Below are 20102 nucleotides of genomic sequence, written 5' to 3' on the forward strand. Positions count from 1 at the left end.
CCAGTGCTTTTAAGAACTAAATTGTAGAGAACTGATAGTCTATAAATCTAATGCAGTTTAGCCACAGTCTCAAAAACTGTAGCACTGGATGTGACTGTGAAATCTTTTAAACTTTGAGGTTGGTTTAGTATATTTTTATTGTTTCTTGAGTGAAGAATTCAACAAGTGGACTTTGTTCTTGGCTTTATAACAGGCATTAATCTGAGCTTTGGTAATTTCTTCAGTCCAGTTGAGTGATGGTGGTGGATCTGACTTTAAGGGAGGGGGTTTTTTTGAGTAGCAAAAAGATCATCTATTAAATAGCACATTGCAATCCTGTTCTTCCATGGGAGGGTTTCCCTCCCGTTGGATATGTGTGATTGCCTCGCCATGGATCTGCAGTGCAAGCAGGTTCTCTGAAAGTTGGTCATCTGTGGTCCCATGCTTTTTTGCTAGTCAGTCAACACACAACAATGTTGGTACCGTTTCAGGTGCTTGTATTGTGTGTGTAGGATTTGGAATTCAGTCTTCTGTGCATAAACAGTGGGCTTCTGACAACAGGTATCTTTTATTAGCTGTGAAACGTTTATATTTCAGTGACATTTAAATAATTAATAAGGCTAAAGGCAAATTTTAATAAAACCAAAAAACTTTTCTCCCCACTGCTGAAATAAAGCAGGTCTCTATTCTGCCCGCCCCCCTTCCCAGGCAGACCTTACAGTGAGTCTGTCAATGCAGCAGACAAATATCCAAGGAATGATGAAAAGTGCTTGCCTATTTAAATGAAAATGAAGCAAGAAAGAGAAGCTGAATGCTGTATGTGCACTTCTTAAGGCAGAGGCTGATGTTCTGCTTGCTTTTCAGATGCTCGCCTTTGCAAAACTGGTACCTGCTGAGGCTTTGGCTTGCAACAGAAAGAGGTTTCTGCCACTGAAAAAAATAGGCCTAGTTATGGCTGGGCTGGACTGGATTTTCCTACTAAAAAGACAAAATGAAAATACCAAAGTATGGATGAACAGAGCTATGAACTGCTTGAAAAAGCAAAAAGTCTTTTTGTCTTCTGCTTTTCTGACTCTTAGTTTCTTATGCTAATACTTGCATTATTTGTGAGAGACAAGTAAAAAGCACTGAAGAACTTCACTGCAACCTGTGCAAGTCACCTAAGTTCATACAAGAAAGCTCATCTCTTATAAAGTACTCCTGGGGAATACTTGTTCTTCTCACCATCATTAATTTCAGCAGAGATCTGTGGATAAGGCTGTGCAAATAAACACAGCTGTGGAATGTGACATAGTAAACAACATGCTGAAACCTCTTGGCAGAGAGTTTTTTGCCAGAGAGCCCAAATGCAACACTTAGTCCGTGGAAAAGATGGCATTTAAAGTTTTGGTACTTTTGAATTTTTCAGAAGCAAATATTTATCCCTAAAACTGCTCAATCTAGCCTTGTATTTACACATAAGGGGGCAGTGTGGTACTGTTAGCCAAGTGCCATGTAGGAGCACATTAGATTTCGTTATTATGTATTGCATCATGTTTTAAGAAATGGCTTTAGAACTCTGAGCACAATTAGAGCTTTGTCACTGCCTGAGAGTGCTGCTGTGTCTGTCCTGGGGAGAACCAGGTTGGACTGTTTCCTTTCTTCTTTGTAAACATTTTGTTTTTAGAGAGTTCCTTGCGCTATTTTGGCGCGCTCTCGTAATCCCTTGTTCATAGGCATGTGAAGGAAGGTGAGACAGTTTTCTTAATGCTGGTATGGGCAACTTCAAATGACATCATTTTACCTCCTGCACAGCAACATTCACTTATTGGGAAGGAAGGTAATATTTTCGCTGGTGGTTTTCTTTGCACATTGTATAGAGGCTTCTGGCCCGCTGCTGCCCAGTTTTGGGAATATGCCAACTTTTCCACACTTTTCATAGAAAGTGGGATTTCTTGATTACTTTGTACCTGCCAGAACAAGAATGATGATTAAGTAGCTGTAAGTCAGCATATATGTGGGTTCTTGGGTCATCTTATTCCTTCACATTGATATTCAGGGTTAACAAGCCAGAATGTGATGGCATTTAGAGTTTCTAGTATTTTTAACATGATATCTTGAGTGCATTAGTACAGGATGCTTATGGCACTTTTTTCTCACCTGTACAGAGCCTCACTGGCTTTTAGCTTCATACTACACCTGACATGTGCTGTGATAATCCAAAAATGTGTTATCTGTGTTGTCTCTTTATACTTTCCACATGAATTTCTACTTCATGAAAAGCTTCTCCTTCAAAGATTCATTCCAACTCTCCTCTTTGTCATATATCCTTATAGTAAATATTATAATGTAAAGTTGCAAGAACATCAGATAATATTTCATTATATCTTGCTATATTACCATGTTGTGAGGTGCCATACAGACACAGGGCTTTTCTTATACAGCTTCTGTTTGTGTTTTTCTTAATCTACTGCTTTGTCTTTGATGAAATACATATTAAGTTGGTTTGTTTGTGTGAGTCTACCATGATCACTTGTAAAAGGCTGCTGTTAAATTGTACATAAGCATACTAATGGTTTTCTACAAGTAAATCAGCATCATTAGATTGTGTGTCAGTTAAAGTAAAGGTGCTATCAGGTACAGCAAATCTGTGTTACTGGTTAATTCATTCAGAGAGAAATGACATGGTATTTTGTGTGGAGTGGTGATGTGCTAAGGGTCATGCCTCAAAAGATAAAATGATAACAAGAAATACAATCATTTTTATATGCATCTTTGTGGATGTCAGCATTTAATATAAATTTGTCTCAATATGCAATAGTTAACTGAATAAATTCTCACATGTTTTGTTACTATGGTATTTCTCACTACAAACCCCTGCCCACAAAATTTTCCCCTCGCTCTCTTAGAGAGTATGGTGTTTTCCTTAATTAAAATGGCTGATAAAATGATATCACAAGTTTTGAAAATTAAAATTGATATTCTGGCAAAATCGTAAGTTCTAGCTAAAGCTATGAAGCTTTTTGGTTACTGGTTCCTAAAGTTAGTATCCTTCTTTTTCTCCTTCCCCTACATCCTGGCTGGTAAATGTGGCTGCAAATATTTTGTCTTTGAATTAAGTGACTGGCAGCTTGGTTAATGTGTAGACAGTGCTCTTGGTTATTTTATTTATCTACTTATTTATTTATTTTAAAAGCACTCATTAAAAACCCACGGCATACTCCCAAACTTGAAGGAATGGATTTTTTGGCTCCTGTCTGCTTTGAATGAAATCCAAAACAAATGTTGTTTGATAATGGTTTACAGTTGCATTACACAGGTTGCTCTTCATGATAAATAATTAACACCCTTTGTGTTCTTGATTGCAGATTTTCAAAACCCTGCCTGATACCACTTTCCCTGAGCCAATCTCTATGTCAGTATCTCCTCCAAATGCCCCACCAAGGCAGTCGAGAAGACAAGGACAACGTATTAAGAGGCCTCTGGCTGTTTACAATCTCTGTCTTGAGTTGGATGATGGTAAGATGTTAGTAATAATTTCAGTCCTTGCATCAGATGGGCTGCGTATCCTATCTACAGAAGGTGTTTTCATTTCATGTTTCAATTTGTATACATGTGTGCGTGCACATGCATGCTTGTTTAATTGCTTTGGAACATGCAAAGAAGCAAGGAGAGCTCCAGAGAAAGGAGAGCAGGGAGTGGTGTCCTGTGACATATGTTTAAAAGTAGGACGAACTGTCTTAAATATGCTTTTCTCCTCTAAAACAGAAGCAGCTCTTGTTTCTTTGGGGAAATCTCTTTGACCTCTACTGAAGATTACACAGCCATAAGATAAATGGAGAGAGAACTAAAATTAAAGCAAATCTTTTATGAGAAGAGCTAATGCACTTTACAGTTAAATTCATCTGGATTAAAGGCTCAGGTCACCACTGCACTGGAGAATACCACTACTTCACTTGAATCTTTAATACCTTGCTGTAACTAGCAGTAAATACTTGTCAGCTTGCCTTACTGTTGAGAAGCAATGGGGAAAAAAACCCAACAAACAGTCTTGCTTTTGCATGGAGTCTGCAGCAGCAACATACAGTGAGGCAAAGGGTGTATAACATCTTATGTATTCTGACTGTTGGCCAGAAACATAATCATTTTCCTGAAATATCATTGCTTGGGGGTACGTACAGTACTGAGGAGGCAAGTCAGGGCTCATTTTGTGTTACAGATTTTCTCCACCCTATTCCCTTTCTCTCTCCTAATGTTTTTAGTGAATTTCTTTTCACATGAAGAACCATGGGATCAGGGCACGAAGTCCAGTAACAGTAAGTGGAAATAAACAGGAAGATTTTGAACTCATGCTGCAGTATGAGATTCACTGGTGAACTGTCATTAAATTGGTGGTCAACAGTTTTGGATTTTGTAAGGAAAGAGCACAAATACTTACAACAGATGTTAAGTGCAGGTTTTAGAAATAAACTCAGGACTGTTTATAGTCTCAAAGCCAGTTTTACAAAGAGTCAGCAAGAAATTCAGCATTCCTGCCATTGGATTTAATTCACCAGAGAGATACATAATCTCTGTGCCTTTCTTGCATGAAATATGAAACTAAATGCCTTGACTAGAAGATGTTTGAGGTATATCTACTTAAAAAGCTTAAGCTGTGTTAATTTGAATAATATGCTACCAAAAGCTAAGAAGGCTGTTGAGCTATATCTACAATAATAAATTTATCCTCATTTGAAAAACAAAACAAAATTGAAGCCATTCACAGAGCTGTTCACATTTAAATTTGAATGTGAATCCCAGCAGATCTCGAGAAGTACCAGAACTACTCCAATTCCATGCTGCAAGGTGTGCACTGAGGACCTCCCAACACAGCTGTGACCCAAACACAGTGGGCAGAAAGTGTTTGATGGATTAATTTATTTTAAGAGCCAAAAATACAGCGTTACTGTTGAAAACGGTTATAAAAGTTCAATTTCTCCTAAATTCAGTCCATATTCTTGTCCAATTTGGGCATCTTGGCAAAGAGAAGAACTGGGATTGTTAAAGGCTGTAATAGTTATATATCATACAGCACTTTGGTACTTGTCTGGAAATTCTAGTGGGGAGAATTGCAGAATAACCCAGTATGTCATTCTATGTGGTAAAACTATGATGAAGGCTGAATTGCTACAGGTAAAATTTCAGTGGGATCGGATGATAATATTTCCCCTTGTAACTGTGAAAAAAATGTCCTCTGTAGTCTCTGAAGCTACCACTGAAGGTACCAGTGTTCTCAGTCTGTTGTTGCTAGAAACTGGCTGTTGGTAGGTCCTGACTGCAGGCTGATGCTCATTTTATTTGTGTTTAGGCAGATAGTTGTGTCAGTGAGGTGGGAAGTAGTTAGGACAGAGGCTGTTTGGCACGTGTGCCATATGCATGCAGTGTGCAGTACCCTGAGCCCAGCTGTGTCTCTGCACAGTCTGAAGAACTACCCCAGTGGATACAGGGTCTGTAAATCATCCAGGCTCATGAATTATCTAGTCAGTGAGCAGAGCTCAGTGCCTCCAAATACACTTCGTGGCCTTCAGTTACTTAGCTCTTTGGAGAGGGGGGGAAGGAATAAAAGTGAGCCTGGGCTTCATTCCATATTTACCTAGTTTCTTGGCTAACAAATGCGTGTTTTATAACTGCTCTTTGGAAGATTTTTATCCTGTGTGTGTTTTTAACAGGAAATTAAACATTAAACCCCTTCCCTCCCCCCCCCCTCTTTATTCACAATGGCATGAGTTAAGCACCAGGCACAAGTCAGTGTTTTGTATTTCCTGGATATGGCAAAATTATCATAATCTTGTTTTAAGCAAGCAGCTGATACATATTTATGTGTAAATATATTTGTAGACAAATGTATCTCTAAAGTTATTGTAATTATATATAAATATTCTCTATGCCTTGAAACTAGAAGTGTGTTGGAGACAAAAATCTCTCTGTGCTGGAAAACTTCTTGAGTGTGTTTCTTTTAGGATTGTTATGCAAACCAGGAAATTGTTAGAAAAGCGGAAACAAGTCTTTAGCTATCAGCTGCTCCAGGGAGTTAACAGGCTTCAGAGTCCACTGCTTGAATTGGAAATGCAGGGTTCGGGCCAGGTTTCTTTTTAAAAGCACTCGAGAAGCTTCTTGACTGCACACAAAACGTATGCAGCAAGCACCCAGAAAGAGCTGTAAGTGACATAAATATTGATAGATATAATAGCTGAAGAACACACACTATGTTTGATAAAAATCTTTATTTTGCCTTCTAGTAATTAGCTGTACTGAATTCTGATAACACATAGATTTTCCTTCCTTGTACATGGAAATGAGGTGATTGAACCTATTTGCAAACAATTCAAGTGTTGTATTTACTACCGTAAGGGTCTTCATTTCCTGAAAGACCAAGTCACAGATGATACTGTCTGTTTTTCTTTCAACTTCTTTCCTCTGTGGTAAGCCAGTTACTAAATTTTCACTCTGAAGTTTTTCGACATCCCAGTGTCTCAAGTAGAACTAGACCTAATGGGGAACTCTGAACTGCTTTCATACGTGGCCTAAATCCAAAGTTCTTGTTTCAGAAAATTGCAGATTTGTCTGAGATTTACATTAGGATCATTTCCAGAGCTTTCTAGTCTTCTAAAATGCAGACATGGGATTTGATTTTTGGTTTTGTTGTTGGGTTTTTTTGGTTTGGTTTGATTTTTCTTTTTTTTTCTATTTCTGGAAATTGCTTTTTTCTTCCCCCCCCCCCGCATTATCTGAATGAATTTTAGGTGAATTAAGTAGCAATGCAGAAACTCCCGTGGCTTACAGTCTCAGCTATATACAAATGACTTTTCATTCTCTCTCTGTCCTTCTATGCAGAGAAGGAAGGACTATTAACTTGAACAGAGAGACGTTTATCCTGTTCTTCTAAAAATGTCATTGGGTCTTTATTTTCCATTTGGACAGTCAATATATATCAGAAGAGAACTCTGTTTATATTTCTTCTAGAGGGCAATGCAGAATTAAAGTTTTGTTCCCTTACAATTTTATTTAAAATTTCTATACCTTTCTCATCTTGTAGCAAAATAAACAGGTTTGGGTTTTTTTGGGGGGAGTTGTTTTGTTTTGGTTTTTCTGTTTTAGTTTTTCTGTTTGGTTGTTTCATGCAATTTTTTTCAGTGCCAGAGAATTAGAGATTTTTAAACTATTTTGCAGGGCTACTAGAACAACATGGGGAGAAAAGTCCTGTGTAAGGTAGGCAGAATAATGCAGTCCATCCAAGATGAACAGAGAATCAGCACAGGTTGCATAAATCACACCTGGAGTCAAAAAATGGGTCTTGTGTAGCAATTTGTCCAACTAGAGAATAACTTGTTTTCTAAACAAACCAAATATACTTTTTAAGCCACAGTGCTTGCTGGTGCTTTATTCTATTTGAATACACTTTAGGAGTCAAAGTTTCTCATTGGCACATACATGGACACAGCACAACAGCATCATGAGGGGGCTGCATTGTTCTGTTTTTAAGGCATTTATGTCCAATCCCCCCACTCTGGAACTCGTATGAGGTGTTTTGTGATAGCTTTTTGTTGCTGCTTTAAACTAAATACTGTATTTATAGTGATGTAGAAAGCAGATATTTGTCAAGAATTCTAAAAGAAATAAGAATTAGAACTGCTACTTAACCCTTTAAAACTTTGTACTAACATATATTATCCTTGCAGTATTTAAGGTAGCATAAGTATGAATGGAATGTTAGTGTTGAATAGGAGTAGCTGGTTTTGATTTTTTTGTGGAAACTGGGGTGAGACAGTGTCTTAATTTGGGGCATAAATTAATTTGCATTAATTCAATTGAATTACTTAATCAAAGTAAAACATGATACATGTAATGGCTACATAGCTTCCATGCAATAGTCCCTCTCCCTTCTCCTCCCATTGCTTCCTGCCCCAAACACGTAAGTAAAAAAATCATAAACTTCATTTGGAATTACTGAACATAAACCTGGGATGTTAGAGAAAACCTTGGATTTATAATGAGACTGGTCTTCAGGGCTGGAACAGCCCAGAGCTGCAAGGTTGCAGGTGTGAAACCTGGCCTTGAACTCTTTCTATTTCTGAATCTGCTGCTTGGAAGTGTTTCTGTAACCTGGCACATAGTAGGGGAAATGGAAAGAAAAGCAGCTACATAGGCATATCAAAAAGCCATAAGGGCTTGCAACACTTGCTTACAAAGCTATTGTTAACAGCTGAGCAGAACACAGCTACGCTGTCACAAAATAAGTGCAGCAATGTTAGTCATGAGGGGGAGATCAGGCAGGATGACTGCTGTTTGCCATGTAGAATTTAAGACAGTTTGTATTTTGTCTTGCTGCAAGAATCGTTCCTATGATTCTATGTGATCTATCACAGCTTTTTCCACCTGATGGCTCCGAGTAGGATGAGTGCTATACAAATTTAAAAGTGCTTTTGAGCTACTGTCAGTAAAGGTGAAGCTTTTTCTTATGTAATAGTGGGTATGTAGAGAGGCCTACTTTCTATCAGATAATCGACTTCTGCTTGGAAAGTTTTGGGTCCATACAAGGTACTTATTTTCTTGGAGATTTGAAATAATTTGGGTCCATACTTTGTATACACAATATACATTGTCTGACCATTGTTATCCCTGTGAGTAGTCTACTTGCTGCAGCCTACTTGCTGCACAGTTATCAAAAAGCAAATTTAAGTGTCGTGATGTAGTAAACATCTAAATTTTACATCTTTTAGAATGAAGTGTGTCAGATCTTCATGGTTGGTGTGAGAATTACCTTAGTATCATTGCCAGTGCTTGTCTGCTTTCAGTGTATGAAATCTAGAGACCGTAGAAATGTTCAAAGTAAACACATCCACATGTTCACACACATGCATAGAACAGGAGTCAGAGGGGCAGGGAAAGGGAACTTAAATAGGCTTTAAACTAAAATCTGAATTAAAAGAAAGAGTAAGGAGTTCAGGAGAAAGGGTCAGTCTTTCCTTGAGGCCAGACATTATTAAAAACCTCTGATCTCCTGTAATAATCCTTCATCTCTTTAATTCTCTACCTTCTGCACACAGACATGCAGGGGCACATAATACTGTAAGAAGGCCAATTTGGCATGCTAAAAGCCATTAATCCCAGGCATGGAAGTCACTGATGTATCTTTGCTATGTGCCAGCTGTGCCCTGGCCAACCTCTGTTGGTTAAAGAAAATTCTCTCACCCAGCAGCACACAAGAGTATAAGTAAAACAAAGACTTGTAGCTGTTCAGCTCTCCAGTCACTTTCCTATGGATGAGAGTGTGCATTTCACTGAATTAGGTGTTTCCTCATGTGGGGCACTCTTGCTCCCCTTCACTGGTGACAAGAATAGCAGAGAAGATCTTGCAGGAGAGAGCTGATGAACTTCCTGGAAGGCTGATATGCAAGTTAGAGAATATTCCTCTTCCTGTTTTGTTCCCCTCCATCAGTGTTTTTCATTCTGTCAGAAAAAGATGTATTCGTGTTCTACCATTAGCTTCTGGAAGTCTCTGTCTTTTTTGCTGTTCTTTTTCTCTCTTATTTTCTGTTTTCTTCTTTTGAAAGTTGCATTCAGTGCAAAGTGAATCACGTTACTACCACTTCTTTCCTTCCCACTTCTTGTGAGTTGCTGAACCAAGAGAGAGATTGAAGGTGTACTTAGGGGATATCACGCAGAAGTAAAAGTAGTGGGACTGTCTTGGCTAGGATTGCAGTCTCGTCTAAGACTACATGACTGGGGCCAAGCAAATTGGCCTCAGAGACCTCATGGGTACTGGTAGAAGAATCCAGGCATGGAAGACAATATTGACTTAACTACATTGGAGTAGCAAAGTCTGTCTTCCTAATTGCTGCATTTTAAACGACCAGTGGGGAGGTTCCTTAACAAACATTGGATGTTCAGTTGAAAGAACTGACAAAATTTTCTTAAGGGCTTCTTAGCTTGTTTCCAGTTGTTGGTTTTTTGTTTTTTTTTTTTTTTTTTTTTAGTAAACCATAGGCATCCCGCTTCCTTCATTCCTCTGTTGAAGTCACTGTTATGGCAAAAGGAGAGAGGGGAACAAAATGAGGAAGAAGGCACAGCCAGGTATAAGCAGCATATTGGAAATGTTTCAGAGTGGCTTTCTTATAAGAGACCCATCACATAACCAATGTGATAGCAGTTAGTCTTTGTCATTATCCAAGTACCTTCGTGGGTTGTGGAATTATTGGTAAGAAACGTCTTCTTTTAATAAGCCATAGGAAGTAATTGCCAGTGAAGCAATCTAAATACAAGAGAAGAGGAGAAAACAGCATGACATTATCTCTGTTTGACAGCTCAGGGAAAGAGTTTTTGAACATCTTACCTTTTGGGGGTGGAAGGACTCTTACACATTTTCCAGGTGATTGGTGGCTGAATTGCCAGCAAAACAGACAAGGAAAAACAGAAGAATATTTTCATGGACTTGGGAGTTTTTGATGTCATTTAAGAGGTGGTGCTGAATTAGGGAACTCTTAGCCCTGGTGATTGTACCCCTTTTTGATCTGCTTTGGTTTTTCACAGTTCTTATTCTCACTGATTAGACTACAGCTGTTTTGTTGGTGTGTTCCAATACAGGGCTGGACCATAGGTTAATGTTGTCTGGACTGGTGGAAACCCAAAACACTCAGTGCTACCAAAAAAAATATGAAAGCAGTGGGACAGTCTGTTTATCTTGCTGTATGTCAGAGTTTTCAGGAAGTGGCTTCAGTTCATCATTGCATTTTTCAGCCATGAAATTTTGTGGCATCTGGCCAGCCTGGTAAGGCTGGAGGTCATATGTGGTTTCCTGCCAAGCAAGCTCTGGTAAAAAAATGAGTAATCTTCGAGTTTTGATACTGCTCTTGTTATCATTGTGTAACACAAATCAAAAGAGGAACCCCTCTGCATGCTTGTATCTGATTTCTGTTACGTTTCAAAATTTAATTATGTAATATAATTTAGCACCCCAACATTGTATCAGTGGTTCTGTCTTGAAGTGGTTTTTCCACAGCTTGAGGAATAAATTGGGATTCTTTACCCATTTTAGTTTTAGCTTGCTCAGCAAAAGGCTATGTATCTTTGGGATTCTATTGATGTAAAATAATCCAAGCAGTATTTCTCCTGAATTTTGAGAGATGACCTGCAGTAAGGGAGGTATATTTTGAAATAATTGCTTAATTTTTACAGGTTAATTGCTTAATAATACAGGGTAAGTGTATATCTAGAAAGATGCTTGTTCGAAATGGAACTTTGCATTTTAGAAATCAGCAAAAAAATTGTGAAAAAGAAGGAGGGCAGGGCAGGGGCATGGTCCCCAAACCCCGCTTGCCTCTAAGTAACTTGCAGATGAGCGCATTTCTTTCCCTTTCCAAACCCCAGCTCAAACACCCACCTTTCTGGATACAATTCTTGAGTTGCGTCAGTCAGTCTTGAGGCAAATTCTGTCTAGTGCAGCTTCCTTCTTTTTCTGACGTATTTGAATCATTATGGAGTTGGGAAAAACAATCTTTCTACAGGAAAGCTCCTCTGTGCCCAAGATACACATGCCGGTACATGCGCAAATCTGAGAAATATATCAAAGTTGGTCTTTATCTAGGAAAAACTGTAGTCAACTCTAATAATTGTGGCAATTATTTTGTCTGAGAGAAAAAAATAGCTGGCATAGAGATCTGATTCTTACTGTGTGTGTTCTTCAAGGCAGCACGAATCTGATGGGTATGTGAGCTGTCTGCTGTCCATTTGCTCCACGAAAGCTGCACTGGCTCCAGGCTGTATAAGGCTATGATGTCTAGATTTATGTAAGAACTGCCTGCCTACTGAGGCAGTGTTGCAGTGCAAAGGATTTGCTACACATTGAGGGTAGTAATGGGTACCTTTTGATAATTAAATGCAGTGATACAAATCTATTTTTCTGAGCATTTACAAGAATCTGCCCCCCAAAATACCCATTGTTCAGGAGGAGTGAATTAACTCTCTTGTTTAATTCTAGCATTATCTTTGATTATTTTTTAACCAAAGATTAGGTCACTATTAGCTTTCAATCAGGCTTTCACCTTGATTTGGAAATGTGTTTAAATAGCACAATTTATGTGGTCTGAAGGTGAGTAATAAACAAGTGACCAGTTTCGATGGTGTGTTAAACAAAAGTACACAGTTTATTAATTTACTCAGGAATAGATAACTTGGCTTCATTAATTCAGAAAACTTTAAAAATTTGAAGGAGTAGAAGAATGTCTGAGTTTACCTGGTGTTTGGTGTGATTACCACAGGGTGAATTGTACTGTAAGTAGTGAACAAAGGGTGCAGCCCTGCATCTAGAAAAGACTATTTTTGATTGCCGGGTCCTCTAATCACACTGACTGTCACAGAAAGCTTTCTCTAATGGAGTTACTTCTAGCTTTCCAGGAATGGCTGAATCCTTTCCAGAGTGGTATGTTGTTTCCTGGGATCATTTCAAGATTTATTAACTGTGTGAGGCAGCTTAACTTTTGTTATGTTTTTCGTGCCTGTTTTCTATGAATGCTGAAGCTCTAGCACATGGAACTAAGTTCTTGCTTGGTAGATGACATTAATCTATGAGATTCCTATTAAAAAGAAAACATAGTACATACCCACAAATTAACCTAAAAGCAAAGCTACTTTCTACTTGGTTAAACTTCTGTATTATTGTGGGAAGTGAGCTATTTGTGGTGAATGAATGTTTGTTATCACAGAGCTGGGTGCAGCTGTGATGCTGATGGGGGAGGATGGGTGGCTGCACAGCAGTGCAGCTGCTGCTTCCCCATCTCATGATGCAAAAAATGTCAAGCTCGAAGGTGGTAATGGGGATTTTGCAGCATCTTTAATCTACTCTCCTCAGGAACTCTCTCCATCATCCCTTGTTTGACTGTGTCAAAGTGGAATTAGACATAGGTTTTTATCCTCTTATTTTACCATGATTTGTGTATGCAATGACCACTTAAAACCTGTATGACAGTTCTGTTCTGCCTATTCTACATATCTCAACAGAAACAGTCATAAGTGTTTCTCATTTACTCCAGAAACAGTCATCTTCATAAACTGTTTTAATTCTCTGGTTACCCTTAAACTATAGGTGTTAGTTGTAGTGTTGATGTTAAAGATTAGTCTTGCTTTTAACATTAAAACATGTAATTCATTAGTTTACTTAAGCTGAAGTTGGAAAGCAACTCTGTCACCTAAGCAAGTAACTAAAAGTGTTAGCTCTCTGCTTTTTGTCACTCTTATTACAAATGTTTTTTTCTTATTTAGGATTCTCGGAGTAAAGTAAGGATCTGATTATTGACACTGCCAAAGTATTTCAGGTTTTTTTTTTTTTTTTCAACTTTGGATGCCAACAAAAAATATTCTTAGACTAGCCAGATGGAAAAAGGAGAAAAAAAGGCGATGGGGAGACATGTCATGTTCAGTTAGGTAAAAACTGAGTTCAGATTTCTGGTATGGAGGATCTGAGAGCCTTTATTATCTAAGGCTCATCCAGGCAAAAGGGAGAAGGAACTGAGGGTTACACAGAGAAAAGCTGGATGAGGTAGGTCTTAGTCTATACAGCTACTCACTTACTTTGTGGGGATTTGTCATTATGAGAAAGGGTGTCAAGAGGCAGGAAGGTGGGGAGGGAGGAAAGAGATTTGGGTTAGAAACTGAATGGTAAGTAGTACCAGCTAGACACACCAGTAAATTGTCAGGATCAGCCTAAGCTATCTAATTTTCTGGATAGGGCTGGTCTGAACCACGAACAGCCATAAAGGCAAAGCACAGGTATCTGTTGCAGAGGCACAGTGAAAGCTCAAAGGCTTGGATGAGTGTTGTGATTAGATCAGTGAAACAAGAACATGATTTACATGACAGTTTAAAAGGATTGGAGCAGTCAAAAAATTTAAATAGTATGCAAAAGGTGGTGAGAATATGAAACAAGTTTTAACTCTCTTGAGAGTAGAATTGGATCTTACACCTATTTGCGTAGGATGGGGAGATGAATTGTAGAAGCAGCTTGATGGCAACTCTAGAAAGATGGCCAAGCTGAAGGCACTCAGAACCTTTCCACAATTATGAAGAAGAAAAGGTGAAGAGCTGATGGCTGGAGTGTTGACAAAAACTTGTGATATGTCATACAGATTTGCTGCTTTTACACTGAGAACCCTCATGTCCTTCATCTGTTCTGGCACTCCTTGGCACCCAAAAATGAGTGTAACAGGGGAGAAAAAAGATTTGCCATTTTTAGAAGGAGAAAATGAAGACCCCAAGAACACCAAACTGTATGCTCAAAGAATAATATAAATGAGCTTTAAAGGAAATCACATCTCGCCTGTTTTATAATGTAAGAGCTCATTAGAATTCAAGTGGTTAGAAAAGAATAGGAAGTTTCTGGAGCTCCTCTTCGAAAGAACCTGTCAGTCCAATGTGGCATTCAGCCTTTTCATAGAAGTGGGAAACCTGACAGTGCTGCTCACTGGAGAACAATGTTGGAGCTAAAGAGGAGTCAGAGGAGAGAAACATTAAAAAAATATTAGACTATCAATATTAGGAGTCCCTGAATTCTGAGGTCTGATGAAACCCATAAAGCTGTTTCAATTCCAGCAATGTCCTTAACACACGCTTTAACAAACAAAGCATGTAAAAACTTAAAAGGATTTTTAATCTCCAGCAGTTTAGGACCTTTACTGGCTCTACAAAGCAAAACACAGGAAGAGGGCAGGGGGATAAAAAGAAGAAATAGCTAGCAGTCACTGTATCTTACAGGTTTTGAAGAAGCGTTTGAAGGAACTTAGTCATGATAATCGATGTTGGATTTAAGAGCAGCAACATCAAACAGAAATGTTCACAGGTAGGCCTTTTGTTAGGTGAATACTTTGAATAATGCAAAGCCACCTAACTTGTCCTAAAAAAGCTCTCTGGTCAAGGGGTTGCATAGCTTGGCACTGTTAGTTTTGAAAACATCTTGTAGCTTGCTGAAGAAGTGGGAAGAAACTGGAGGAATGCTAATGGAGTAGCAATATTTAGAAAGGTAAATACAAATCCTCGATGATATATTTACACATGGGACAAAGGAGGAATTACAAATAATGACAAAGGCAGTCAAGGAGGAGTTGTGTTCATGTGCTAAGACGCACCCATACAAATAAAATAAATGTGGTTGTATTGAGAAATAAATTTACAGATTTTAGAGGGAAGATGTAGCCCATAGCTATGGAATGGAGCACTACATCCTAAGAAATGGTGACTCTAAGTCTGTTGCTCATGGTGGGCAATCAGCTCATCATATTATTCATTTAAAGCAATGGCAAAAAAAAAACAGCCTTGGAAGTACAAACAGGGAATTGATGAATAGAAGTAAGTGGTGGAGCTTAACACTTAATGTGGTTCTCGTGGGACCACAATAAAAAATCATAGAATAATATCTGATGTATGCTCTTCAGAAAAAATACTGGTTTATAGAACAGTTTTATAGAACAGATGCATGATTCCAAAGCTGCAAAATCCCTTACGGTAAGAGATTCAGTGTTAAACTTAAAAAGGAGATCGTTTAAATACCTTCACACAACACAAAAACTGGATATGAGAGATAATATAATAATTAGTAAGGCATATTAAATGGATCATGCCTGAAAATAAAGCCTAAGAAAGTGAAGGTAATTGTTGGCAAGTATATTAATTAGCAACCAATTGATTCTTCATTCCTTTTATCATCTACTGAAGTCTGCAGACAATGACTGTTTGGAAGATGCAGTTTGGCCCAACATGAGATGAACATTAATCAAAAGCAGGTTATTAAGCTTAATAAAGAGATAATGAGACACAGTTCTATGGCCTCTGCCATGTACAGGTGTTACTATAATTTCTGAAGTTAGCAGAACTTTTGGCACCAACAAAAAGGATGAAATCTTTGTAGTGTTGAAATCGTAGCAATGACCCCATATTTCCAAGACTTAGGTTTTGAGCATATATTGTTTTTAATAATGAAAATGTGCTAGATGGTCATTAGTCATCTGTCTTTCAGTTATACACAATTGCCTCTTCCTCAATAAAAATATTGTTTTGCTTTACAAAAGGAGATAACTGAAGAAATCAGAAATGTGAAGTGTCTTTGTACACGTTTTTAGAGGGTGTTTAGAATTTAGCAGGCATTTTCCTGTTTAAATACTTGATTTGTTTTTAGTGTTGTAAACCCAATCTTAGTCTTGAGAGTGCAATGCAGGACTGACTGTGAGAAAACACTGGCTCAGGAAGGAAGAAGTAAAATTTGAGGAAAGATTTAACACACAGTTTAATTTATGGTAATGTCAGATGTAATTGCCTGTGTACTACAGTCTCGTGTTGACTCTGCTGTGCGTGACTGAAGCGTTTAATATTTTTTTACTTTTTCTATGTGTTCTGAGAAACAATTCGATGGAAAATCCTCTGCTTTCTGTAGGGAGGTGCGGTGAGTTGGTCATATTCATAATATTAATGAACAGATTAATACAGATTAATACAGATTTCTGCTGTGTTTTAGTGTTGCTAAGTGAATGGTTGTGGTAAATGTGGCCTTCTGGTAGTGTATGTGGTTTGATAGTCTTGGTTGTCTTAATAGTACTACTTTGAAAATAAACTATGATGGATTAAAAGGACTTAAGTCTAGTTTTAAGGAATTTATGAAATAAGGTTGCAGTATCACTGTCTAATCTCTCAGATGTTTATCACTGTGACACATACATCTGCAAATGAGATGTAATTAATTAGTCTTTACCTGCCACTCCTGCAATTCTCATGTCACGTCATGTAAATGTGAGCGGCAGCGTCGTGTCCTGGGTGCAGTGGGGAGGTGTGAGTTGAGCAGGATTGGGCCACGGTGAGAGTGACTCACTTTCCCAGGCTAACATTCTCCTCCTCAGAGCTTATCACACTTTGTTACTATGGGCTAATTTAGATCCTTAAATTAGCAGCTGCTTAGGGAGAAATTTCCAGATGATGACTTTTATCATTTCACTGTTTTTAGTTGTATGTCATTTTACTCTCTAGGGAAGTTGTTCTCTGAGAGCTGCTGGGAGGGGGTGAGTTTGAGATGGCTGGGGAAGCAGGCAAGTGCTTTACTAATTTTCTGCTTTTGAACCAGAAGGAATTGAGCTGGTTGAGGCAGTAATAAAGTTGTGAGAAGGATTTTTATCCAGCGAGGGTGGCTTTTCATTGTCCAGGTCTTTTTATTGTTGGACTTTTAATTAATTAAAAAAAATAAATTAAAGAAATCAATGCAACAGTACTGCTTACCTCAGTGGAGTAGAATTAAGCTCAATTTTTCATTGAGAAGATGCTTATTTGGTTAGAATTGGAAAGTAACATTGTATAGGACTTCATCTTCTATATTACTGTACACAGGAGATACAGGTTGACAAGCAAGCACGATACTTTACAGCTTGTGATCATATTATTGTGATGTGTTAGGACTTGGTTGTTCATTTTTTTCCCCCCAAAACTGTTGTCCCTAAGAGACCAGAACTCTTTTACAAAGACTGTGGGGTCAGTGATATCTAATCCACTCTAGACTTTTGTGATGATGTTATTTGGCAGACCTGTGGGCCATGGTCACGAGTGCTAGTGGGAGTAGGATGGACAGAAGAAAGGATACAGGGAACCTTGTAAAGGGTGTCTGGAAATGACCTTTATTACAGTTAAATATTAGTATTTTGAGAACATTTGAGACTGCTGGCTTATCTGTCCTGGATACTTTATTGTTTATGAACATCCTCATTTTGTACACCTCTTTTAGAATTTATACGATGTTTAAATGAAAGTTTGGAAGGGAAAAGCTATGTGGGTGAAGGTTAGTTTTTCAGTGGAGAACATGCTGTTTGGCTAGATGTGTCAGCATGGTTTGCAGTGAGTGCTGTGACACACTGGTAACTTTATCTTACTGTCCTTGGGATAGGATTGGTGTTCCTTTAATGTCTTCTCAATCAATCATATCTGAATGGTGATATTCTAGGAGTAGCCTGTGAAAATGAGTAGTAGATCAAAATACAATGAGTTCCCTTAAAAGTAACACCATTAAAAAGGTGTAACATTCTTGGGTGTTGTGTTTTGTTAGAAATCTCCTGCTTATTCTGACCTTTCTAAATGTCAGTGTTTCATGTTTGGTAAGATTGTGCTTGCGGTACTTTAGAGCAATCCTCAAATGGGTATTACATTATCTTTAGAGATTGTGTTTTTAGAGAGACAAGCAAATGTGTATAGCCTAAACTATTTTCTTATCTGAAATGATGCCTTTGTCTAAAAATATCCCCCCAAAATTTAGCATTTCATTCACAGAAAACACATGCTGCAGAAAGCACTGGGAATACATTGTGTTGTGAAGATAGCCTGGTGATAAAAAGGGGGGAAATTGTGCATTGATGCCTTTTGGGAAAATACTGGGAGATTGCTTGTCCTACAAAATATCCAGTGAAGACGGGACAGTAAAGTTTCTTCTCATATATATTTCAGGACATTATCACCAAAGCAGATGCTTTGGCTCATGAGAAGATTCTTTGACTCTCCTTCTGACTTGTGCTCTCTCTTCTAGCTGACAGTCACAGCTTTCCCAGAGAAGACACCCCAACTGGGAGCATAGATTCTCTTTCTTCCCAGTCTCCAACACCTGCCTTCTCTAGTAGCCCCCCTGTGCTCTTGGATGGAAATCACCTTATCATGGACAGTGGAGATCTTGCAGGCTGGACAACAAATCTGTAAGTAACCTGAATATTAAGTAACTATTTTTCCACTAGTATGATTGTGCACATGAAACACCTTTTCCTTTTCAGTTTGTGATGACTGAATATTAGAAATTGCATATAATTGTGTTTGTTTCCTTCTACTGCAAAAAGATACATGTTTATATGTTGGGGTGGAGCTTAGAGATCACTTGAATGCTTGTGGGGAAGAAATGTTATTTTTCTACTGAAACCTAATTCATTTTCCTGTAACCCGTTATAAAATTTTAAATGTTAATTATTTAAGCAAAGAATATTTAAGTTATTCTCTATATGATATATTACTCTACTTTTATTTCAAGACTGTTAAGCTACACTTAGATGCCATGCTATTAAGGTTATGGGCCAAACTTTGAGTTTGGACAAACACTGTAATAAGTATGTGCTCAGATCCTGTTGTCTAAGAACATTATCTTTGTTAATCTCTTCTTAACAAATTAAAGGCCTGTTTTCCAATGAAAGTGCAGTCTGTCACTTTCAGTAGATTCTGTGGATGTTCAGTTTTTGAGCATGACTTCAATTTAGCAAAAATTGACATTACTCTCTCAGTACAAATTCAGGTTTGATACACAAAAAACTGACCATAACTTGTTTTTAAATCAGAGTTGAACTTGAATTGAATTCTCTGGTTTGCTATTCATACAAACTTTAACCAATATCAAGTCAAAGTTTTCCAGCCTTCAGTGCCAAGAAGAGCTGAAGGAGCAGGTCTGGAGAAAAGATCTGTTACAAATATTTTCCATAATGGCATTCTGAGTAGCCTGCTCTGCTAATGGAGCAAGTGTGTAGATGTATGTAACACATGAGAATATACAGATAGTCATATAATGAGTTTATATTTCTAAATGCACACACAAATAATTAACTGATTAGAGTACTTATTAACTAGAACAGGTTTTTTTCTTGTATGTATTGAAATAATTCCAGATTTATAGGTATTGTACATAAATGTTGTTTCTTCAGTAGAGGTCTGAAGTTACTCTTTCCTTATCCTCTTGTACTGTCCTCTAGAATTTGGTGGAATCAGCAATAAGTTGTATTGGAGAAAGAGAGGTGCATGTGTGGAAAAGATACTGTAGCTGGTATAAAACTGGACTGTTGGTAAAAGCAAGCATAGCTAATTAAGAAACACAGGGTTAGCAGAACATTGATAATGTCACTTCAGAGAATAAAAGAAGGAGTTTTGATTTTATCCAGAGAGTTTGGGAACTCCATGTATTTGAAGAAATGTTGCATTGTTTTGCATTTGTTGATTTTCATAAAAAATTAAACTGTACTGCTGTTTTGGAAATTTTTCTTGATGGCTGGAAGTTTTCTGCTCAGTTGGAAACAATACTTAGAGTTCTCTTTGGAAGGAATAAAAAGGTGTGTGGTATG

The 20102-nt window shown here is 37.9% G+C and overlaps 1 protein-coding gene across 1 annotated transcript in view; it reads left to right on the forward strand.

The window, feature by feature from the left end:
* Positions 1–20102, forward strand: part of ARHGAP10 (Rho GTPase activating protein 10) — a 147463-nt gene that overhangs the window by 104227 nt on the left and 23134 nt on the right. The window contains exons 19-20 of the mRNA XM_027652849.1: positions 3327–3477; positions 18539–18701. Of these exons, the coding sequence (XP_027508650.1) occupies positions 3327–3477; positions 18539–18701 (314 nt within the window). The remainder of the gene's footprint in view (positions 1–3326; positions 3478–18538; positions 18702–20102) is intronic.

This window comes from Corapipo altera, unplaced genomic scaffold (genome assembly GCF_003945725.1).
Source record: "Corapipo altera isolate COAL_440 unplaced genomic scaffold, ASM394572v1 69, whole genome shotgun sequence".
Taxonomy (NCBI): Eukaryota; Metazoa; Chordata; class Aves; order Passeriformes; family Pipridae; genus Corapipo; species Corapipo altera.